The 25,498-nt window shown below is 34.3% G+C and overlaps 2 protein-coding genes and 1 long non-coding RNA gene across 7 annotated transcripts in view; 2 read left to right on the forward strand and 1 right to left on the reverse strand.

Moving 5' to 3' along the window:
* Window positions 1-3,291, forward strand: part of LOC106060976 (profilin-4-like) — a 31,118-nt gene extending 27,827 nt beyond the window's left edge. For all 5 annotated transcript variants that reach the window (XM_056033943.1, XM_056033941.1, XM_056033944.1 and 2 more), the window contains 2 exons: window positions 135-240; window positions 799-3,291. In XM_056033943.1, the coding sequence (XP_055889918.1) occupies window positions 135-240; window positions 799-827 (135 nt within the window). In that variant the 3' untranslated portion in view covers window positions 828-3,291. The remainder of the gene's footprint in view (window positions 1-134; window positions 241-798) is intronic.
* The window catches only part of LOC106060977 (chloride intracellular channel protein 4-like), a 35,071-nt gene continuing 11,263 nt past the window's right edge, over window positions 1,691-25,498 (reverse strand). Inside the window, exons 3-5 of the mRNA XM_056033940.1 lie at window positions 17,689-17,859; window positions 8,135-8,392; window positions 1,691-3,721 (exon numbers count right to left, since the gene is read on the reverse strand). Of these exons, the coding sequence (XP_055889915.1) occupies window positions 3,473-3,721; window positions 8,135-8,392; window positions 17,689-17,859 (678 nt within the window). The 3' untranslated portion in view covers window positions 1,691-3,472. The remainder of the gene's footprint in view (window positions 3,722-8,134; window positions 8,393-17,688; window positions 17,860-25,498) is intronic.
* Window positions 8,996-17,046, forward strand: LOC129926982 (uncharacterized). The gene is made up of 2 exons (XR_008778686.1): window positions 8,996-11,278; window positions 16,556-17,046. It is a non-coding gene; the product is annotated as an uncharacterized LOC129926982 (long non-coding RNA).

The following is a 25,498-nucleotide window of genomic DNA, read 5'->3' on the forward strand; positions in this document are numbered from 1 at the left end:
AACACACATTTTACACACTAAGAGTTTCTCACACCCATCAACTGTGTTGATCCTTTGTATGCTGTATTACTAGATAGAGAATCCAATACACATGATGATCGAGTGAAACTGTTGGATGTCTATGAATGTTTCAGACCAAGAAAGGACTTGTGTTAGTGAAGACAGTGACTCTTATGATCATAGCTACCTACAATGAAAACATGTTCCCCAGTGTATGTGTGGAAGCAGTTGAGAAGTTAGGTAAGTCCTACAACTGAAGTGGTGACAGCTGAGAAGTTAGGTATAAGTCCTACAACTGCAGTGGTGACAGTTGGGAAGTTAGGTAAGTCCTACAACTGAAGTGGTGACGGTTGAGAAGTTAGGTAAGTCCTTCAACTGAAGTGGTGACAGTTGGGAAGTTAGGTAAGTCCTATAACTTAAGTGGTGACAGTTGGGAAGTTAGGTAAGTCCTACAACTTAAGTGATGACAATTGAGAAGTTAGGTAAGCCCTACAACTGAAGGGGTGATAATTCTTGCACTTTACATATAACATAATTACAGAATAAAATAAGCTAAAAGAGTTTTATATTATTTTTAAAAGAAATATTATTGATAATTTTGATATCTCAATTGAAAATGAATTTAATTAAAATTTAACAATATTTACTAGTTGAGCTTTAAGTTTACAAATATTAAAATAGTAGTCAACACATTATATCCATAACTTGGAATTGAAATAACCTAAGATTCGCCTATTATGATATTCAGTTTGGCAATTGTTTTTCTTTCTCATAAGTGCCATTATTATTCCCTTCCAGCTGACTATTTCAAAGAGAAAGGAATGTGAATAGAACCACTTGGAGATGTCTACATGATTGAAACAATAGGAAATGTCTGTGATAAGAGCAGGTTAAGCATTAAGTTTGTTATAAGTGAGTCTATGGTCATGTAAATATTTTAAGACTTCAGTTTCATGAGATAATAGATTGGATTTTGTAAATATGTAAATAATAAATTCACCAAGTTCTTGTTGATAAAGAGTTCTGTAGTCACTTGTGCATTGTATTCTGTTGGTTCAGTACACCACAAACATGCCAAAGACACTCAAAACTTTGTGAAAGCTAATAATCTACTACAGACTAAAACTCAATGCAATTGCTGTATGTAGAGTATTTAATTAGGAAGCCTCTTTGGTTAGACATATGAAGGTAAGACCAGGACAGCTTCAAAGTCAGCACATTTTTTTTTACCCCCCATTCCCACAAAAACATTTCTTTTACCTACCTCTACAGGGCAAATTCAACAAACAAAATAAAGCCAATGATTAAAATATAAATGTTAAAAAGTATTTTTCTTAAGGTGTTTGTTTATTAGTAAATAAATTAGGAATAGCTATTTTTATAACAAGAAGAGAAAAATTCCAATTAGACAAGACTTTGAAAAAAAACAAAATGTATACATAGCGTAGTGGAAAAAGCAATATTCATCTAACCAAAACTCTAAAAACAGAAATCAGAACTAGAATAAAATAAAGGACATGAAACTTTAGTTTTTGAATTGATCCTTTAAGAACATTTTCAAATGTTTGTTTGAATCAAAATATCTCAAAAGTAAAGCTTTACAAATAAGTCTCTAACAAACAGAATTAACATCTCACTAAACAAAGCATTTTATTTTGGGGACTTAGTTTTTTTTTTTCAAAATTGATAAAACGTTTCACAAATCTGACAAATCGTAAGATGGTTGTATTGCTTGAAAGTACTTGAACTCTAGCCAGGCTCCTCAGTCTGGCAACTACTATACAAGACAAATGTATTACCCAAATCAAATGGTATTCAAAAATTCAATCTAAGTTAAAAGAAATATCAACACAACTATTTTAATTCATGATTCAGCAACAGAGAAAACAAAAAACAGGCCAAAAATCTACTAATTATATATATATATATTTTGTATGTATATATGTACGAATATATTTAAATAACGAAACACATGTGAACTATTGAGTCATTCACTAAATTGTCTTCCACTTTGCACCAGTTTCAGAACAAATATTTGGAACCACTCAGGTTTAGTTTGGCACTCACACACACGTCTTACACAGTTGAATATGCAGGTTAGGTAAATGAGGCTATTACCATTATCATAGTTTGGTCTCGGGACGAAATAAAACAAAAACATTATTATTTATGTAGGGTGATGTACATGACCAAAATGAACAAACTGGCAGCACCTACAAGTGTCGTGCCACAACCATTATATTGCAAGATTCAGCATCAGCCATTATTAGACCAACCACCACCCACCCCATCATTATCTACAACTTGTTAACAATTATATGCTGTGCTATAAGTAGAACTATTTGATTTCTCCATTTACATGAAACAATGATTTGACATTTACAAATAGGTATTTAAATACATACAATTATTGTCGACGAAGCTTTAAAACAAATCATGTGACTGAAAATTTTGACGAAAAAAAATAATATAAAAAACTTTTCAACAATATCAAAACATTTGCTTTTCGAGTTTTATTAGATGGGTATAAAATATATACACAAAAAAGATAACAGTAACTTTACGAATGAAATCTGTATGAAACCAAATTTGACTTTCTACTGAGCAGATAATGTAAAATATTAGGTCCCCAAAAAAACAACATGAGCAACAAATGAAATGGATCCATCAACAATAACTTGAAGCTTAACTAAACAACTGGGACTCACACTTTAAAACAAATCTTTGAACTACAGCTACATAACATTGCTCAGGTTGGGTGGGGGGAGGGAATCTGACAGTCAGTTTATACACATCTAAATTATTGACTAGTTATTCAACTCCAGGCTTACTAACTAGAACAAGTTGGCCACAAAATAATTGAGAAGGCGAACCATTTCAAAATTGCAGTTTGCTTTTTCTAATCCAGATACAAAAAGTAATCTCAGAAAATCAAGTCAATCTAAGGTGCATGATAATTGAAATAAAGAGAAGTAATCATGTCCGCATTGATTTCAAGTATAAAGTCTTAACAAAATATATATATATTTCTCATCAAGAGGATATACACAAAGTAAAAAAAGGAGGTAAGTGAGAAGAGACGTACTTTATCCTGAAACCACTTTGCTAATGTATCTTATCAATATCTAGGACAGGGGGAATATAGAGTGTAGATCTGAGTACATAGAAAAACTAAAAGATACAAAGGTTACACATTGCTTAGCCTTATACAAGTCATTAACACAGCTACAGGAACTAATTCACATGAAAAGAAAAAACAGGTCATCATACACAGTACAATCCATGGTACATCTTAATCATTGTGGTCTTTTTAGGAATGGACACAAAAGACATTTTGTATTGATTCTTGTTCATAACCATGTACAATCTAAGAATGTATCTTTTCTTTTTAAAGGCCAAATATATCTATATACATATCTTTTTCTCTTTAATAAATTTGTCTGAACACTAAATTTATGGTTGACTAAGTCATTCATTCCCCTGTCGTTTCTGGTTCCCCTGTTGTTTCTAATTCCCCATTTTCTTCGGATGTTACGCTGGGAGATGGAGGCTCTTCTTCCTGGACCTCCTTACCACCAGTCTCAGGCTCCTCAGCAGCACCATAGTCAGGTTCCAGGCCAGGCTCCTCTGATGGGGGCTCAGGGAAGTTTTCCTGCTCTGTGTCTGGCTCATAGACAGGCTCTGGGTCTGGCAATGGTGATGCTGAATCGTTCTCCTGTACCTGAGAATGATAGAAAAACATTTTACTGAAATGTTACTATACTGGTTTGCCAGTCAGTACATACAAGTTTATTAGCTTTTAGACCTCATTACAATAGTATCACTAAAAAAAAAAAATCACAAAACTCCTAGAAAAAAAAGTTCTAAGGACCCTTAAAGAAACCAAAGAACATTTTTTTTAATTTTCTGAAATTGTACAGTGGTGAAACAGCTTTCAGTGGTTACAAAAAAAAAATTTGTCTTTAAACTAAATTCTCTAATAAAACTTTCAGAGTAGCAAAGTCTAAAGTTCTAATGATCTTTTATACCTTTAAAATTCAAAAACCCTATTCCCAAGTCATATTTAAAAACAAAAGCAAGTATATAAAGAGCACCCAAAAAAGGCCTATACTTTAGATCTAATAATCTGTAAACTGGCTATCTAGTTTATTTAGAAAAAAAAAACAACACTTTCACTACTAACCATGCCATCACAAAGTTAAATTTCCTGAGAGATTGTTCCAGTAGATAAGTTCTATACTAACATGACAAGAAGACTGGGTGAGGTCAGAATGATAACAATCCAATCTTACCTTCACTTAATACATATATTTTTGTACGCATAGTCCATTTAGCTGCACTACTGATAAATTACATTTTAAAGGAAATGTTAAATAATTGATGCTATCAGGCTGATGGACAGATACTGCAAATCTATTGCACTTTTAAAAAAAAGATAAATATGCCTGTAACTAAATGTTATTCTATTAAACGTTATAAAATCTTTTTTTTTAAATACATTGTTATACAGCAAAAGGTTTATTATAATGACAGTATTTTATGTTGTAGAATCTTATGTTTTTCAATAATATATTGTTATATAGTTCATGATGGTTTATGATGACATTACATCTTCACTGACTACACTTCTACATAGAGTCTGTCAAAACTCATTAGAATAATTAGTTAACAATCATACTGAAAGACTTTAAATAAAAGTACTATTCCAGCAACTATGGCAGTCCCTTGATATGAGAACAAATATGACTGTCTACAATGGTAGTACTAGTAGAACAATCTTAACTACTTGATTGTGTCAATGATAATAAAATGTCTTTAAGAGCTATGAATTTAGTATCAGGAAGTAGCATTTTAAACCAAGGACTTCAAATAGTAGGTCTATTTATAACCATGCTGAAACAAAAGTAAATAACTAAGTCCTTGCATTCTTTCTATATTTTGTCTACCTATGTTTCAAAAAGGGAGGTAAAAACAAAGCAAAATGCAAAACAAAATAACCAAATAACAAATGTGAAGCAGTTTCAAATCAATAGTGGACTGACTCCAAAGAAAAATGGAATGAATATCAAACTAAAATCTTTTACTGGCTAAGACATAGTGGACATCCTACACAGCAAATATGTTTTTCAATAGTCAACAACATAATGACTTGGAAATATTAGAAGCTATCCAACACAGGTAATTATACATTTATATAGACTTTTTTAAACTATGCACTTTTGAACTCCACATGGCAATTTTTCCAGACACATGTATAAATACTTTTGTTTTATTGGTCTTGTAGTTTTTCCTGACACTTGTATAAATACTTTTTGTTTTATTGGTCCGATAGTTTGAGAAATTTCTATGTATTTTTTTTACCAACATTTCACTGTGGGTGGGTTTGTAGTGAAAAAACAAGGTCAGCAGGAATAAAAAAAAAAAATTAAAATATAAACAACAACATAGGATGTCTTCAGAACATTGGCTTACAGAACAATTTTAACAACTAAAAAGCTTTTCAACAGGTCGCAAGCATTGGCATTCTGGATAACCACATTTTTTTGTAATAAAATGATTTGAGCATGATGTCTGATATATAGAATTAGATATGAGCAAGAAGATAATATTGTGAATTAAATTGATGAGCTATTCAGGTTTTATTTATACCGATAATATCCTGAAAAGGTAATTCATTTAATTAAACCAATAAGTGACTTGATACTTCCAGATTGAACAAATAGTTTGTAGTTTTTTCTGTATTTAGATCTAAATTGCATTGAGATAACTGCATCTGCTAACAGTATTTAATCATTAAAAAAACAAATGAAACAAGTTACAATATTTGAAATGTTGGTCTGTATTTAAAAGTTAACATTTGTGAGCTGAGGGGGAAAAGAAATTGTCCCAAGTTTTAATAAAAATGAAAAAGAAAAATGATCCTTAGCAAAGAATAAAAGTCAACAGTTCATGCAATATGAGTTAGTTATTAAATAGATGTTATGAACATGAGAAGTTGAGAAACCATATTTTTTGTTAAGTTTTCTTTAAACTAAGAAGTTAGTGTTACAGAAAAGGTCATTTTGAAGATGCATGAGCCAAACACATTGACCCATTCCACAAGGCCATTGCCTATCATTCAACTCAAGTCAGAGATGAATAGTTTCCAACAGCACCTAGATGTGACTACTTGGTAGTGTTCAAACAGTGACAAGTCTTTCATCAACCAAGGCTCAGACTAGCACTACACACTTCTCAAGTCAACTCATATGATATCAGTTATCTAGACTATATATATAGAGAGACACCATGAAATGATTGAATGACAGCACACACCAGTGGCATGTAGTGTGTAGCACACAGGCAACTCCTCCTAGGTATAGATGTTAAGTGATAGACCAAGTGCATATAATGCACATATAAAATGATGGTAACAACAGTGATTCTCAAGGTGTTGCATTTTGGCAGGCTTTAACTACCTTCAGGTCCACTAGGCCAACACTTAGAGAACCATTGCTCTAGTCTAGATAATGGGTGTAATGAAAGAACAATGAAAGAATAATGATTGAAATAAAAAGATGTTTTACCTCAGCCAGAGATTCTCAGCAGTTTTTTTTTCTTAACTGGATAGAGACATTTGCAATTTCATTTTCAATATAAAACTGTTCATTCAAGGAAGACGTCTACGTCTTCACTCTCAAATTAATCATTGCAAACTTAATTTGCACAAAAAAATTATTTATTTAATGAGAAGAAGCTGTGTAAAATTGCTCTCTCTCTAACAATCAAAACATTAAACCTGAGCATAAAGCCAAGATAATTCTTCCACCAATGTGTTTAAATGCAGTATACACAATGGTCTTTGAAATATACTTTTAAACATGCTGAGAATCCCTGCTCCACAGCCTGGCTCAATATACAATGTGGTTATCCAGAGACTGATGTAGAACAAAATTAAATAAGGAAACAGGCAGTATATATATATCAACCCTAACCCAAATACAATATGCATATAAACATCATGAACTAGTTACATACTATCATCAGAAATTTACCTTTCAACTTTGTTAGCTCTGAAAAAGTCAAACAAAAAAAAAATCCACATATATCTAACACACAAAAGCCAAATTGTATAAAAGCTATTCCACAGTGTTTCTTCATATTGTTTTAAGAGTCTATAGCTGTATTCCTCAATAATGTTCTAAATAGCAATGAATTCTTCCCACCTACTGCACAACATTAAATTACTGGTGTAATAATCTAAGCCTTTCACACTACAACTACTCTCTAAAGAAATTGACAACTTTCTCATTTGAAATGATAATATTAGTTGATAGTTTTAAGCGATAATACTTTTATGTTTCATAAAGTGCTTGGACGGCAAATTCATTGTTCTTATTTTAAATGTTCTCACCCAACTCATTGTCAATAGCTAATTCATTTTTCTTATGTCAGTAATTTTCATTCCCATGATGGTTTAAAAAAAAAATAAAATAAACAAAAAGTTTTAAAGAAAATAAGTTCAAGAGTGTTACTTTGTACTGCCTGAATGATTAGCTTTTTGGCATAGCCTGACACGACGCACACAATCTATATAAATCTACCTTTTTGACTTTAATAGCACATTGTGCACTTATGACTTGAGGTGTGGAAAACTAAAACAATTGCTCAATGTAACCAGTAAACCTCTTAAGCTGTTCAATACCACAACCTCTACAACTTGAATGCAAAATAAACATTAGCAATTCCCTTCTCTTCATTGCAAACTAACTGTAGACAAATATTTTGGGTGAGAAATGTATACTTTATCAACATTAAAGGCAAAACAAATTCACAGCAATAGTATAAACAAAGTACGTTGATAAAGCAATTAGTAGTTTTTTTATTATAAAATCTTTAAATCTAATAGAAAGTTACTAAAACATATTTCTGGTTTAATTAGTTACATTTTAATTTAATTAATGATGAACTTATTATGGAAGTCAACTAAACCAATAGTTACTTTTGTTTTGCGATTCTTTTAAAATAAAGCTTTCAATTAAATTGTTTTGTGTCCGTCGCTAGGGTTACCAAATCAAAATGTTAAGTTCTATGATACATGTTAATTCTAAGCTCTAAGTCAAGCCGATTAGGTGATGGAAAAAAACGAACTCACCTCTTCCACTGGCGGCTCATCACTTGAGCTACCAATAAGCCTCAAAATGTCTTCAGGAATATCCATTGTGTATGTGAATTTCTCCAACGTGGGCTTGGCGCCTCTCTTCTTTGGTGGCCCACTCACTTTCTTCTCATAGTTAACAATTATGTCCTGGTCTGAGGGCATAGTAGATTTGAAGGCATCCTGCTCATATGCATATTTCAAATACCTCCAGATATATATGAATTCTTTGGGGATATCAAAGTCACGATAGGCCTGGGAAAATAATGGCAAAAGAGATTCTATTAATCCAGACTTTTAAATGCTGTACATAAAAAAATAACTGGCTTTATATTATTTAAAAAAATGCACCTCAAAAAACAAATAAATAAAATAAAAATAATAATAATACTATTGACCTGTGTGGTCATGGGGAAAAAAACTAATTTGAAGACTTAAGACCAGAAGAGTATACTAACTAAAGAAAAATCTAGACTGAACTAAATTAGCAACGGTTTATTTGCTACATCATATCCTTATATTTAAGTAGCGAATGGAATAATTAAGAATATTTGTGTGATACAATATTGGAAATTTCCAATTGGTTGAAAACACCTAATATAGAGAATGCACAAACACTGCATTATAAGGCCCACACACACACACACACAATAACCACTTTAAAATGAAAAGTCTCTCCCCAAACAGGCCCCCACTTTTTGGCCCCTGTATATTTAGTGGAACAGGCAGCATTACAATAACATCACATGATTTTTTTGGCATCCTTCAATATAAGGCCCTCATTCTCAACCACAAACTTTTAGGCCGCCATTATTATTATTATTTTTTTGCACCCCTCAAATAAATGGCCAGTAAAGCACTTTGTTAGACACCTTATTTATATAGGTTAGTTATTTTAGTTATTTAGCGACGCACCATAGTAGACGCATATTGAACGGGACTAGTGACGTTTGGGATATGTTGGGTTAGAGACCGGAAAATCAGTTAGCGATATAAGATTCCAGGGTAACGACGTGTTTAGTGACAGAGACTTCTACTGTGGCCTTTTATCAGAATAAATCTATGTACAATTGTTCATCATCGTTCGACTACATCTCTTCACTTGTTACAACTGATGTTGTATGGTTTTTGTCTGACTTGTTGGTCAACTGCACGTAATACACCCGAACAATTACACCCAAACGATTGCAGAGTAATTGGTTGACTTCAAGACAGCCTGAACTAGCAACATCACAGTGGCGACCCCGAACCTCGAAGCCGGACCCCTGATGAAGCTGAACATCGAACCGGACCTCGAAGCAGAACGTTTACTCAGGTGAGGGTCGTGCACTCGAAGATATAAGATTTCATCGGAGTACGGCTGAACACAGCATCATCGCAGAGTGACTTTGTTCTAGATCTACAAGCAGTCGTCGCCTGTTTGATCGCACGTTCAACGAGCCGTTAACTCAGGGTGACCTTCGTCAGGACAGTAATCATCGCAACGTCTGGTCTACTTAACCAGTATATTATCAACGCCTGATCTTCATATGCTGAATCGACCTACAACCAGAGAAACCGTTCATTCATAACGGGTGAGAGATCGTTAGTGAACCTGTTGGACATATTTTTTCTTCGTCATAGGAGCCACATCGAGTATCAAGTTTTACCTCGTCAGTTTCGAGAAGGACAGTTTGCCAGCTGTCAGAAGTATTGTGAGTACTACAAGTTTGGTAGCTAACTAAATCGAAATCGCTCTGTCGTCTTACCCTTGGAGAGATTCTTGTGGAGCAGTTTGCTCATTGAACCGGTTGCTTGCCACGTTTATAACGGTCACTGTGTTTAACCTTTGGAAGGTTAGTGAAGTAATCTTTATCAGTACTGAACATTGATATATTTAGTATTCGTCGGTCTAGACCATACCTAGACTTGGTAGCAGTGAAGTTGTGGAAACAGCTACATCCACTTAATTTCGTTGAAAACCGTTAATCGTCTAACGGAACGTCGTCGGAGGTGACCTTGGTTTCACCTAGTCTACATTGGACAGTTTGGTCTAGTGAAGCAGAGTACAACAGCAAACTTCGTCGTACTACCAGAGTAGCAGCAGAAGCTGTGAACTATTCTTAGAGAACCGTTATTCGTCAGCCCAGATCAAGTCATCGTCAAGAAAGTCGTTATTCGTCAGCCCAGATCAAGTCATCGTCAAGAAAGCCGTTATTCGTCAGCCCAGATCAAGACATCGTCAAGAAATTCGTTATTCGTCAGTCGTCCAGATCAAGTTGCCGTCAAGAGACTGTTATTTGTCAGTAGTCATCTACACAAGTCAAGTCATCGCTAGAAGAACCGTTAACCTATTCGTCAGTAACTGTGTACACAAAGTCGTCGGAACTACACATACGGTCATCAACAGTCGTCAAAGAAACTGGAACATTTTGCTGTGGCATATCAGGACATCTGTGGCATTACGTGGGATACTGGTAGCACCGGAGAACAGAGTCAGAACTGGAAGAGAGGCAGTGGAATTTGTTGTGATCTAGCATATTCGGGAGTCCGAACAAAGGGATCTTTCTTATCAAAAGCTAAGTGCCATTTTTCTTATTAGTATATGTTTAGATTGCCCTTAGAAATAGATTTTGTCTAAATTTGGTACGTTAGCCTGAGTAAAATCAGGTGGTGCGCCTTAAAACCCGTCGGGGTAGAAGACGTAATTTAGATGAAAAGCTATATTATACGTTTAGAGTTGTAATTTGTTTTGTTTGTGTAAACGTCATATCCGTTGTTGCCTGGTTACTTCGTGACGTCATCATTGTGTGCCATATTGTCACATCCCAACCCATAGCGATAGTCTCATTTAATTATTTCATTTGTTTATATTATTTTAAATTATTTATTTTTATTAATTTAATTAGATCTGTATTTTTTTTCACTTAATGATAGAAAGTGCGGGTAGGATTCTTTTACTGTGAATCAGACTAAAATAATTTTAGTTTGAGCGGTTAAAATCAAATATGATTTTGCCATGAGAATAATGCCGAAACTGGCTATGTAGTCAAACACTGTCGTCTGGCTAAATATAGATCTACAAATTTTGTACATCTCTTTGGTACAATTTAATTATCTAGACTCTAATTTGAAATATTATTAATTGAAAAATGAATGAAGGTAGTACATTCTAGATATATATATCTTGTTGAAGATATATTTGACATTGTATACACATATTTGTTTCGTATGGTTAAATAGAACCATAATCTACTCTAGATCTAGACTCTAGACAGTCTTTGAATTTACTCTAGACACTTCAGTCATACCAGGTTTTAAAATTGATCATAGTTATTCATACTAGATCTAAAAGTCATAGTGCTCTTGATAACTAGATCTAAATGGTATTATTATACATACTATAATATACTAGATTTAAATTTGTGTGATACTAGACCTAATATACAAATTTGAATATAACCATAATAACTCAGACTAGATTTATACATTTACTAAATCTATAGATAGAGACATAACACTTAAAACTGATATAAAAGTGTGTAAAAACTTTTAAAGTATAGCCATAACCAATATAGGCTAAGTAAAATATATATAAAATATAAAACACATGGCTACATCATCATATGTGGACCTTAAGGAGGTTAAAGAAACAGCTATGCAGGATGGAAAGGCCATGGAGTTAAAAGGAAAAGACTTAGCAGCTTATGTACAGCAAGTTGTGAAGGAGGAAACGGAACGTCAAAGACAAGAGATAGAAAGACAAGAAGAACGTCAAAGACAAGAGATAGAAAGACAAGAAGAAAGGCAAGACAAAGAGAGAGAAAAGATTAGAGAACATGAAGCTAAAATGGAGAAGATGAGATTGGATGCAGCACAAGCCAGAGCCCAAACTGAACAAGGAAATAACACAAATAACTCAAATAATTATACCACACAAAGAGACAACCCTAATTCACAGACATGGCTAAAGAGGAAAATACAAAGTTTTGATGAACAGAAGGATGACATTGGTGATTTCCTGAAAAGATATGAGGCAAAAATGTCTACATTTAATATGCCTGAAGAAGAATGGTCTGAAATACTGATAGACTTTGTTCATGGTCAAGCTCTAACAATATGCCAAAATCATGACCATCATATTGATGATAGCTATCAGGTTTTAAAAAGAGAATTATTGAATGCATATGGTCATAATGCTACAACTTTTAGAAAGAAATACTTTGACAATATACCATCATTGGGAATAGAACCCCAAACTACCATTAATATGGAAAAGGATTTTTTCAATAAGTGGGTAAAATTAGAAAAAGTAACAAGCTCTTATGAGGGATTAAAAAATTTTATTCTAGTGGACAACTTTGTAAATAAATGTGATCCTCAATTACAATCTTTTATTAGAGAAAGAAACCCAAAAACTATAGATGAAATAACAGAAATAATGAGAGTATACAAAAATGCCTATCCAAATAAACCATTTTCTGATAGAGATAAGAGCAAAGTAGATTTAATAGGATACACCAAAGAAAATGTTGATAGAAGTAGAAATAGAAACAGATCAAATAGTGGAAATAGAAAATATAGTGAAATAACTTGTTTTAAATGTCAAGGAAAAGGTCATATAGCAGCTAACTGTAGAAGAGGGAATAGTAGGTCTGGAAGTAGAAATAGATACAATGAACAAAATAACAATAGATATAGGAGTAGAGATAGGAATGACAGGGGAAATTATAGAAATAGGAGTTACAGTAGGGAATACAAAAATAAAGGTGCAGATAGGGTATATTTCATGGAAGGAAATAGGAACAATTTTGCAGTGTACCCAGGGTTTGTAGATAGAATTCCGGTGGAATTAATTAGGGATTCAGGTTGTAACACTTTGGCAGTAAAAACTAAATTTGTCAAACCTCATTGGTATAAAGGGTTTACTAAGAAAGTAGAATTAGCAGATGGCACTGTAAGGGAATTTAAAGCTATAAGGGTGTACATTGAAACTCCATTTTTCACTGGTTATTGTGATGGCATTGCAATACCAGAAATGAGATATGATATGTTGGTAGGAAACATAAAAGGAGTTAAAGAATGTTCTAGAAAAGAATTAGAAGACTGGCAAAACAAATACAAAAACATAAGACAAAATCATGAAAACATAGAAACACAAAATATAACAAGTATGATAATAACAAGATCAATGGATAAACAAGATGAGAAACAGGAAAATACAATAAATGTAATAAGTAATGATGAAGAAAAAGAAACCAGTAATGTAATACAAATAGAAAATACAGATGTTAAGGAAAGAGAGATAGAAAATGAAACACAAAATAGTCTTGAAACACAAATATCTCAAAGTGAAAAAGAAACAACACCCACATTTGCATTAGAACAAATGAATGATAATATTATTGGGAAAATTTATTCAAGAATATCAGATAAAACCAATAATAATCCAATGGAGAAATTTTGTATAGAGAATAAAATATTATTTAGACAAACAAGTAATGATAACAAGAAAATAAAACAACTTGTCTTACCACAGAAATATTGGAAAGATGTTTTAATCATGACACATGATAATAATTTAGCAGCACATAGGGGAGTAAAGAAATGTTATAGGAATTTGTCAAAACAAGTATTTTGGCCCAAAATGAAAGCAACAATCAATAAATACATAAACTCATGTGACATATGTCAAAAGAGATCTAACAAAAGCCTAGTGAATAAAGCACCTATTCAAGAAATGGATGAACCTACAGAACCATTTCAGAAAGTATCTATTGATTTAATAGGTCCTTTAATTCAAACTGAAAATAATAACAAATACATTCTAACAGTAATAGACATGTTTAGTAGATACCCAGAGGCAATCCCATTATCAAATACAAGTGCAGAGAATATCATTAATGCCATAACTCAAAAAGTAATTACAAGACATGGTATACCTAAAATTATATTGAGTGATCAGGGATCTCAGTTTAAGTCAGAACAATTTAAGAAATGGACTAAACAATACAATATACAACACATATACTCTTCGGTTTATCACCCAGAGAGTAATGGTTTATGTGAACGATATGGTGGTTCATTAAAAAGATCATTAACAAAGATAATTCAGAATAATCAGAACAAGTGGGATCATTACATTAACTATGTACTATTTGCTCATAGAAACAACATCCATGAAGCAACACAATTTTCACCATATGAAATAATACATGGAAGAAAACCTAGAGATGAATTAGATGTTTTTAAAGAAAATATAATAAGCAATGAGAATAAATTAAACAATGACAGTGAAACAACAATCACAACAGAATTGAAAGAAATATGGACTCAAGCATATAACAACAATAAGAAATACAAACAAAGTGCTCATGAGAATCTAAATAAGAAAAGACAATTGAAAACACTAGAAGTAGGAAACAATGTATTAATATTGATAAATGACCTGAAAAATAAAATTGGTAAACAATGGAAAGGTCCATTTAAGGTGATAAAACAAATTAGTGATGTGAATTATCAAATTGAAATAAATGGGAAAATTAAAACATATCACATAAATAATTTGAAACTGTATCATGATAGAGAAGATGAGTTAATACAAAACATTCAGGAGGAAATAGAAAATACATTTTCAGAAAGAGAAGAATGCTTGATGATAATAACAAATGAAAATCATAATGAAAATGATATTAAGGAAATACCTGTAATAGAAACAAAAGAGAATCAAACTTGGCAAAAGATTAATCTTAATAATTTAACTAAGGAAAAGTCAAAAGATATAACTAAAATAATACAGGAATACAAAGAAATTTTTTCCAGTATACCAGGAAAAACTAATATTATTAAACATGACATTAAAGTAACAGATCCAAAACCTATCAAGCTTAAGCCATATAGAATACCACTACATTTACAAGACAAAGTAAAGAAAGAAATAGACAATTTACTAGAATCAGGTATAATTGAGCCATCAACATCTCCTTATGCTTCACCAATTGTGATAGCCAAAAAGAAGAATGGAGATATAAGGTTATGTATTGATTATAGGAAAATTAACAACATCACAGAATTTGACCCATATCCAATGCCAAATATAGAGGATATTTTACATAAATTAAATGGAGCAAAATTTTTTACTAAATTAGATTTAACTAAAGGTTATTGGCAAATACCTTTAACAGAAAATGCAAAACCTTACACAGCATTTGTAACACCATATGGTATTTTTCAATGGAATTATATGAGTTTTGGATTAGTAAATGCACCTGCCACATTTAATAGAATGATGAACATGATAATTGGAAACAAAGAAAATGTTATTTGCTATTTGGATGACATATGTATTTTTAATAATAGTTGGGAGGAACATTTGGTAGATGTAAAAGAAGTGTTCAAAATAATAAAAGAAAGTGGACTTACAATTCAAGCAGAAAAAGTAGAAATAGGATTGGAGGAAATAATTTTCTTAGGACATAAAGTAAATAACAACATGATTAGCCCTATTGAAGATAACATAAAGAAAGTACTTAATATTGAAATACCTACAACAAAAAGACAAATTAAAAGCATATTGGGAATAGTAAATTATTACAGAAAGTTTATAAAGAACTTAGCAGAAATAGTGAATCCATTAAATGACTTACTTAAAAAAGGAAAACCTCAAAAAGTAGTTTGTAATGAGGAATGTGTGAAAGCTATTGACAGAATTAAAGATGTTTTTAGTCATGAACTAATATTAAGACTACCTGATAAAGACAAAATATTTTATGTCACAACTGATGCATCTGGTAATGCTATTGGTGGTTGTTTAATGCAGAACTATGATAACTTACATCCTATATTATATGTAAGCAGAAAATTGTCAGAGGCAGAGAAAAAAATATAGTGTCATTGAAAGAGAAGCCTTAGCTGTAATATGGGTAATTACTAAGCTAGAGAGCTATTTAATAGGAAGGAAATTCATATTATTAACTGATCATAAACCTATTCAGTATATACAGCAAAAGAGCATGAAAAACAGTCGTGTTTATAGATGGTTCTTAGCACTACAGGAGTATAAATTTGAAGTGAAAGCTATTAGTGGATCTGTGAATATTGTAGCTGATCTATTGTCTAGAATGACATTGAAATGAAATAATTTTGTAAATAAACTATGATTATATTGAGTATGTAATATATATTAATATATTGACACCATTTATATGTTATGGAAAAGGGAGATAAGTAAATTTGATGTTAAGCATTTAAAAGTAAGTATGGATATTTTTTTTTGTGTGAATCATTTCATATATCATTGACGAAAGTTAGTTCTATAGAAAAGGGTGAGTATAAAAGAAAAATGGACAAAAGCGTATAAAAGGGTGGTAAGAAAAAAAAAAATTATTGAATGTGTAAATAAAGTCTATAATTGTTTTTTGAAATGTTGTATTTTATCAGATTACTGCCAGAGAAGAACACTTGTGACGTGTGACGTACCCATAAGATGCCACATTTTCTTTTATGATGAACTGTGTACTAATGAAGATGATTTTGGAATGTTATGAACTGTTATGAACATTGACATGAATATGAGGAACTGTCAAGATGAAGATGTCAAGATGAAGAGATCAAGATTTTATGTTTGTGGTCTTCCCCTCAAATTGAAAATGCCCTTGTAAGACTTGACAGTAGTGGAAAAATATTGACATATTTTTTTTTCAAGGGGGGGAGGAATCTGTTAGACACCTTATTTATATAGGTTAGTTATTTTAGTTATTTAGCGACGCACCATAGTAGACGCATATTGAACGGGACTAGTGACGTTTGGGATATGTTGGGTTAGAGACCGGAAAATCAGTTAGCGATATAAGATTCCAGGGTAACGACGTGTTTAGTGACAGAGACTTCTACTGTGGCCTTTTATCAGAATAAATCTATGTACAATTGTTCATCATCGTTCGACTACATCTCTTCACTTGTTACAACTGATGTTGTATGGTTTTTGTCTGACTTGTTGGTCAACTGCACGTAATACACCCGAACAATTACACCCAAACGATTGCAGAGTAATTGGTTGACTTCAAGACAGCCTGAACTAGCAACATCACAACTTACACATAGCATACACTTCTTTGATTCACCAGTTGCATTCAAGGGTATGCCCCACACTACACCCATTTTTTACCTCTAAATTATAAATTACCAATAATTAAAGCATCGAAACTTTGGGCAACCGCAGAATAGTTTGAAAGAAGAAACATCACTATTCGCAACTTTGTCCACCTTTTTTTTTTAAATATTATTGTCATAGATCTAGATATTGACATGCACCTTATTTAATATAGCCCATCTTCACAAGCAGTATTATACACCCTGCAAAAAAAAAACAACAACTAACACACATACAGCCACATTTTTAATAGTCTGAAGGATGTCATATTTTGATATATGAATCTTGTTTGGAAAAAAGAATACTGCTAAGCACTACACTTTTAAGCCTAATTCTTTTTGTGCAAGGTTTTAACAAAAACTAAGATGAAGCAGTGGTCAAAACCAACAAATTCAAGACATCAAGTTAAAGACAGACTTACCTTTCCAGCTACTCTTATATGCTGAAGCCTCGGCAACAGATGACAATCTGAGAAGGAGAGGACATTGTCCACTAAAAACTTGGTGTCCTGGCCTTCAAGGAATTCATTTAATTTCTTTAACTCTCCCAATAAACCTTTGTCTGACTGGCCAGAGATAAAATGGTTGAAATGCTGAGGAGAAAAAAAAACATCATGAAAAGTTTGTTTTGATTTTTTTTTTTAATAAATTCCTTAGATTCCTTAGTTAATAGTATAAAAGAATAATAGAATTATTCAAGCTATATGTTTACAAGTAAATGTGTATTATTTTCTACTGCAATTAAACTATCGTTTTTGCAGCTTGTATTGATATTATATAGAAAAATAGCTTGAACAGTACAACAAGAATAAAAGAGAACATAGCAGACTAGAAGAGTTCAATATTGCAGTGTTCCATGGAAAGCCTGAATGTGATTAGACTAGCTGTTAGGCAAGCAAATGTGCTGACTGAGAGAGAGATAGAAGTACGGAGACAAGTCTTTTATTTCAGGGACTAAAACTGTTATAATTGCATTTAAATGAATCCATATTTGCGTATTAATCTAGTAAAAATTACATTATTCGAATATTAAATTAAGTGATTCTTTTTATTACTTGAAGTACCACCATCCATACTACTTATAGGCAAGGTGTCTGCAAAAGGGTCAATTCAAAACTTTCTTTTGAAGAAGATATTTCAATAGATCTTGGCCAGTATTTTCTAATGTCAGATCAGTCAAATTTTTGTGTGAAAAAACAACAACAGGATAACTACAAGACGTCTCAGATAAAAAAAAAGGGGGTGATTTTATGGTGGTTTAAGCCAAGACCAATAGTTACAGAAGGCTTGAACACTGACCTGCAACATTTAACCTGCAGGCAGTTTAGACCAAATCCTGTTGCCACGTCCCAGGCTGTGACACAGGAATGTGATGTGGCAATGAACAATTAGTCTAAACTGCTCAAAGGCCCACAAACACAAAGGTAACAATGTTGCAGGTTGAGGTCTTCTATAATCACTGGTCCCATTACAAACATACACGTTTTACTGCCTCAATGCTGCTCCCATCCCACCCCTTCATGAGAATGAATTTCTGAAGTTCAGAATGCAGGAAAATGTTTGACCATAAATTTTAAGTCTAGGGAGCATCTTTATTAAAAATGCCTATACCTTGACTTGTACTGAATAATGACCACCTGTCAATAAAACCAAAAATGAATGAGAACGCATCAACCATAAAGAAGTTACAAATGCCCTATCTCATCAACATCTCATTGCCGACAATACTAACTGGTACAAGATCATAATTTCAAATTGGAGAAAGAACGGAACATGCACAAGCTCATATTCTCAGATTGAATACTACAGTCCTGAAGTTTGAGTTTGTGAAAGGTGGATGCTGAAATATATTATTAAGTCTTGGAAAGTAAATGCATTAGAAGACTGCTGGGTTTAATATCCTAAGAGAAACAGATTGTTAAGGGATGAGTTCACTGTTTGTAATGCAAACAGGAAAAGCTCTACAATACTGTGAGGCAACTAAAGCTAGCAATTTCATCATGAGAAATGTATTCTTGTGAAGTGAACAAGTGAAAAAGACTATTAGAGCCTTTTAAGAAACAAACATTTTTTTAAACTTTATATCACAAGGTTCTATTGAGAAAAACAAAATTCTAATTTAAGATTGTTGGTTCAAACCTCCTGAACTCAGGACTGTTGTGACAGCAGTTTGAAATGCATAAAAAAATGAGCAGGCTATTACTATTTGTTTTGAAAATTATTCTGCATGATTTTTCACCTGCCTAAAATGATTATTAAGGAAAGCTAACTCATACCATCTAACAGTAAAAAAAATACAAATCCCTAGTGAGCCAAACAATAAAAAGGCTGAGTTGCAAACTATAACGAAGTTAAAATTTCTAGTGAATCTGTCAAGAAGACTGACACAAACTATTAGAACATTCTTTTGATGAGCAGGCCGTGTGGCTCAGATAGTGCCATACATTTCAGAATGTGAAGGAAAATAACTTCCTGCAGCTAAATATACATCCAATAAATCTTTCAAAAGTCACAACCTTAAAAGGTGAAAAGGGGCAACAACTGCACTACTCAGATACACTGAGTAATACAGTTTTAACAGTTCATTCCCTCCCCCTATTAACAAATTTTTTACTTAAAAAAAAAAAGGTTAACAAATGTTAACTAATGCAATTGTATATATTCAACTCTATTTCCTTCTTGCTATGTATCTGTCTTTCTATTTTGACATAGACAAGACACACAAGACAGACAGATTATCAGACAGACAGACAGACAGACAGACAGATAGATAGATAGATAGAGATGTATGTACACACACACACATATAAAAACAGCAGTAATGGTGAAACTTAAATTCATTTGGATCAAAAAACTAAATCCTCAAACTGCAGAGGTATAAGTACCCTCACAGATTGTGCTCAGTGCCAGTAGATGATAAAAACTAGAACATTGTACATACAGGCGAGAGATGTATGGAGAGACATAGTAATCACACACACTCACACACACACAAGTGGTGTACAAGGGCAGGCAAGAAAACGTGACAGGCGGTCCATAATCTGATTATCTTCCCCTACATCCACCAAGCAGGCTGGCCCTCCATGCTTATTTCCTGGCTAGATCAGGGCTAACAGATTGCTAGTGTAGTTATTGGTGTCCTTAGTGTAACGTAGGTAGGAATCAGCACACTTTATCAATAGCCAGCTGTAAATAATCCCACTACACATTGACAAAAAAAAAGGGGGGTAGGGGTTGTTCAACCCAAATGGCACCTATCTGCATGGAGTGTGACACAGTGAAGCCCAAGAGCTCTCCACTCATTAACAGTTTGGACACACGTGTACAACGTTTAACTTGTGAGTGTACCCGTGTACACGTACACCAATGGAGATGATGAATATTCTAACGGCCAACAAGGAGAAAGTATTTCTTCAACACCCGGCCTCATATTCAACCCATACGACTAAAATAAACTAGATCTACGGGAATGTCCTCAAATCAACAATGGGTGAGGTGGCTGGGGGTTGCATTGCAGCTAAAGCAATAGTGAACCTCTTATGCCAGCCAACATAACAGCTGATTGAATTACTCGAGATGTCTCTGTAGTCACTTTCTCGTGACTGGAATGCTTAGGAAATAACACTTCGTGAGAGACTAATGGAACCGCCATTTAAACCTATAAAACTGATAAACGATAACTCAAAAATACATAGACCTAATTAGATAACCGGGATGACCATCAGGTGAACAACAAATGAATCAAAGTGAACTACTGAGACAAAGGTGGATAGATAAATCGATAACGTGTATCGTCATTGCCATGGTAACAAGACACGCATTGGAGGGATTGGTGACAAGGCTACTATCAAATAATGGGCCTTCGTTCCACGCAAACTAGAATCCAATCAATTTTAAGTTGAACGGTACAACAAGGGAAACAAACCAATTCAAATAATAAACGTGGGGATTGGGGTAACAGTAACAACATCGGGCAATGGGAACAACAACAACCAGCTTTCCAGTGTATTCAAACTCCAGCACCTGAGAGTGTCACGACTCAATCCACCAGGCAGCCACTTCATGTCAAGTGTGTTACAAGGTCAACTCCTGACCAGGTAGATTCAGGTCTTCCGCCACAACCACCTCCCCCCCCCTTGTATACCCTTCTCCAATGTCAGTGAATGAAACAGAACGTGGCATAAGGACACAGCTGTACTAAAGAAACACTTGACATTAGACGGGGAAAACAACACGAGATACCCCATACCTCTAAACACACAGACTAGATCAGTAGGACTGATTGCCAATCATTTCGCTCAATCTTCCACTTTCAGACCAACAGGACTAACACTATTATAGTTACGTTAATAAAAAAAAAAAAAAAAAGCCACGGTAGTCACGAATGCAAATATTTATTTTTGGCCAGAGGCGAGGTGCAATGACTATAAATCTGTTTCTATTATTGCATGCATAATCCATTCCGTTTTCTTCAATGAATCAAGTTGTTCAACAACACAAAGATCTAGCAAGAGATCCTTTCTTTTACAAATGTTTGGCTGTACTATAGAAAGGGGTTTGTGAGTTGTTATCAAGTAATGGTCTTTCAAGGTAAGTAGACATGGCACCTGATCAAAAAGTAGCTTTAAAACTGCGTTGATCTCAACAGTTGTTTTACCCTAAAAATGATGATGACTGTGACTGTGTCCATCTATCCCAGTGGCACTACAGCCCATGTTTTTGTAAAATGTTTTACATGTTTCGGATGTTCCTTCAGAGTTGAAGATAGTTTACTTCCTAGTCCAAACCTCCCGCAGGACGACGGGGGATGGGAGCGGGCAGGATTTGAACCCTCGACCATCGATAAATCCGAACGACAGTCCAGCGCGCAAACCTCACGACCAGGCAGCCATCTGCCTCTCTGGCCTGCTCTAGCACATCTTTCCATTCTGAATCTATCCTGGGCTTTACGACTCCAAGCTGTTGTAGATCTGACTCTACGTCATCAAGCCACCGTGTTCGTGGTCTGCCATTGGGGCGACTGGCTTTTGTTTTGTTGTTTTCCGATGAACAATGCTTGTGTCTAGCTCATATCTAATTGAATTTTTAGCACATCTGCACATTTTAGGAAAGTGTTTGGGGAAAGCACCCCTTCCCGGCATTCCGGAAATACCGAACTAATAAAAAAAAAAAGGCCAACAGAACAAGACACCTTCAGTTCCAGACACATAACAAGACATCTACAGTTCCAGACACATAACAAGACACCTTCAGTTCCAGACACATAACAAGACATCTACAGTTCCAGACACATAACAAGACACCTTCAGTTCCAGACACATAACAAGACATCTACAGTTCCAGACACATAACAAGACATCTACAGTTCCAGACACATAACAAGACACCTTCAGTTCCAGACACATAACAAGACATCTACAGTTCCAGACACATAACAAGACATCTACAGTTCCAGACACATAACAAGACATCTACAGTTCCAGACAAATAACAAGACATCTACAGTTCCAGACACATAACAAGACATCTACAGTCCCAGACACATAACAAGACATCTACAGTTCCAGACACATAACAAGACACCTTCAGTTCCAGACACATAACAAGACACCTACAGTTCCAGACATATAACAAGACACCCCTACAGTTCCAGACACATAACAAGACATCTACAGTCCCAGACACATAACAAGACATCTACAGTTCCAGACACATAACAAGACACCTTTAGTTCCAGACACATAACAAGACACCTACAGTTCCAGACACATAACAAGACACCCCTACAGTTCCAGAAACATAACAAGACATCTACAGTCCCAGACACATAACAAGACATCTACAGTTCCAGACACATAACAAGACACCTTCAGTTCCAGACACATAACAAGACACCTACAGTTCCAGACACATAACAAGACACCCCTACAGTTCCAGACACATAACAAGACATCTACAGTCCCAGACACATAACAAGACATCTACAGTTCCAGACACATAACAAGACACCTTCAGTTCCAGACACATAACAAGACACCTACAGTTCCAGACACATAACAAGACACCCCTACAGTTCCAGACACATAACAAGACACCTACAGTTCCAGACATCTAATGTTTGTAGCAAGAGATGGTGTGATTTTATTTCTTCCTCCAAACTGACTTCAACCCCCCCCCTCCATCGCGTCACTGTTCTTCTCACTTGTTCTCTACAACTTTAGTTTAGTTACAACTTTAGTTGTACAGACGGTCGGCAGATCAATCTCCAACAAGCAACCAAATCATCGCAGATAAATAATTTTGTTAGTGACATCTGCTAAGAGATGTTGAGTCGGTGGATGGCAGTGCTGGGTTACACACACACACACACAGACAATACCACGTCACCTATCGTTCAACAATACAACACAAGTCTGAGCCAACAAAGTTAATGTAAATAAAAGGATTTTAGACAAATGTATCCGATGTTTGAGTCTATCCTATAGACTGCATGCACACATCAAGAGTTGAGTTATTCGTGGTACAGCTAAAGAGATGTTAAACCAATCACTTCACATTCAACTATGTGAGTCGTCTCGTCTAGTCAAAGCCGTCGTGGATAGTACTTAAGTCTTAAATATAAAAAATGTTAGTGGTTATACTAATAACCTAAAATAAGGTCGAAATGTTGAAATACACATTTCCAGTAAAAAATGTTTCAATACCTTTTCATTACACTAATTAATGCAGTACATCTAAACATCAATGACTTCAAACGATCCAACTTGCCACAGGCTCGGAAGAGAACGAATGATACTGCATCACCAAAGCCAAAAAAAAAATGACCAACCACAACATTTCCTAACCTCCCCAGACCAACCATGTTGATAATTTTGCCAACCCACGTGACCAAGTTGTTCCCAACTAACTTCACCATTCGCCAGCCAGCACGTTCCTACTGAACGTCCACACCAACCTCAAGCTGCACGACATGGGATTGAATACCAGAAGCTTGTACAACCTCCTAAAACTCTGTGTGTCTCATATTTCCCTCAGTGCTTCTGTTGCTACGAGAGAGACAAGCTGCTAAGAGCTCCAAGTCATTTCAACAGACACACTACTCTCACATGTCATCCCTTCCTCAGCTGAAACCAATAGAAGTAGTCAGCTGTGTACGCTCACTATAAACATTTTGTATCAGCGTACACACTTTACGCGCACTCAATGTGCACATAGTTTTTAAAGGTCTAGTCCACAGACCTATATATATATTATAAGCGTGGTCGAGAGGCCAAGTGCGCTTGAACTTGGCTTGGCTTGGCTACCTAGAAGGGGGCTCGAGGTTCGACACCCGACTCGGGCAGAGTTGCGTTTATTGAGCGCCTAAAGGCGGAAAACCAACTCCTAGATACCCCCTCCCCCCCCCCCACTGGTCCACAAATGAGATTGGACCAAAGCGCTCTGAGCATGCTATAAGCATGAAAGTAGCGCTATATAAAAGCTATAATAATAATATATCTAGACTGGACATGGAGATCTTTTAACACTACAAAAAAATGTGAAAATTTTCAAAAGCCCTGAAACAGGCGTTGTTTTGTAAATTAATTTTAAGAAGTAAAGTTGTTGTTTTTTTTCAACCCTAACATAAGTAACATATAATTTAATGGTTAGATCTAGTTATTGAACTCATTTCATAATTGTTATGCAATTTTTAGATACATAATCTAGTAAGTTCTAGGTAATCATTCTATTTAGATGTACATAAGATGATAAGACCAACAGACGTAAATTATTTCAACATATTTTGCAGGGCAGGCCTTAGGCCACTGCAACCTATGCGACCGCAGTGGCCCCCGCACTTTTATAGGACCCGCGCTAATTCAAGGTGTACAAATTATTAAATTAAACCATTTTATTATTTAAAACAGATTACCCACGCCCTCTTGTCGATTTACCAGGAGCTCCTGGAAATCTCCCGAGATTGCAAAAGATATGAAAAGTCCTTAAAATATACAGAATATATAGACAAAAATTGTCATTTTGGGATGTCATTCAAAACGCCAATCTTAGGCGCGATAAATAAAAAAGGCATTATGCATAAGCCGTAATTGTATAATCTGATGAAAGTAGCTTCTCGCGCCTCAAACTAATGAAGAATTACTTGAGGTCAACAATTCTCAAAGATAGATTAAAACATTTGGTAATTCATGCTAGTGAGCGTGATCTATGTAGGAAATAGAATTTTTATGATAT

Source organism: Biomphalaria glabrata, chromosome 6 (assembly GCF_947242115.1).
Source record: "Biomphalaria glabrata chromosome 6, xgBioGlab47.1, whole genome shotgun sequence".
NCBI lineage: Eukaryota > Metazoa > Mollusca > Gastropoda > Planorbidae > Biomphalaria > Biomphalaria glabrata.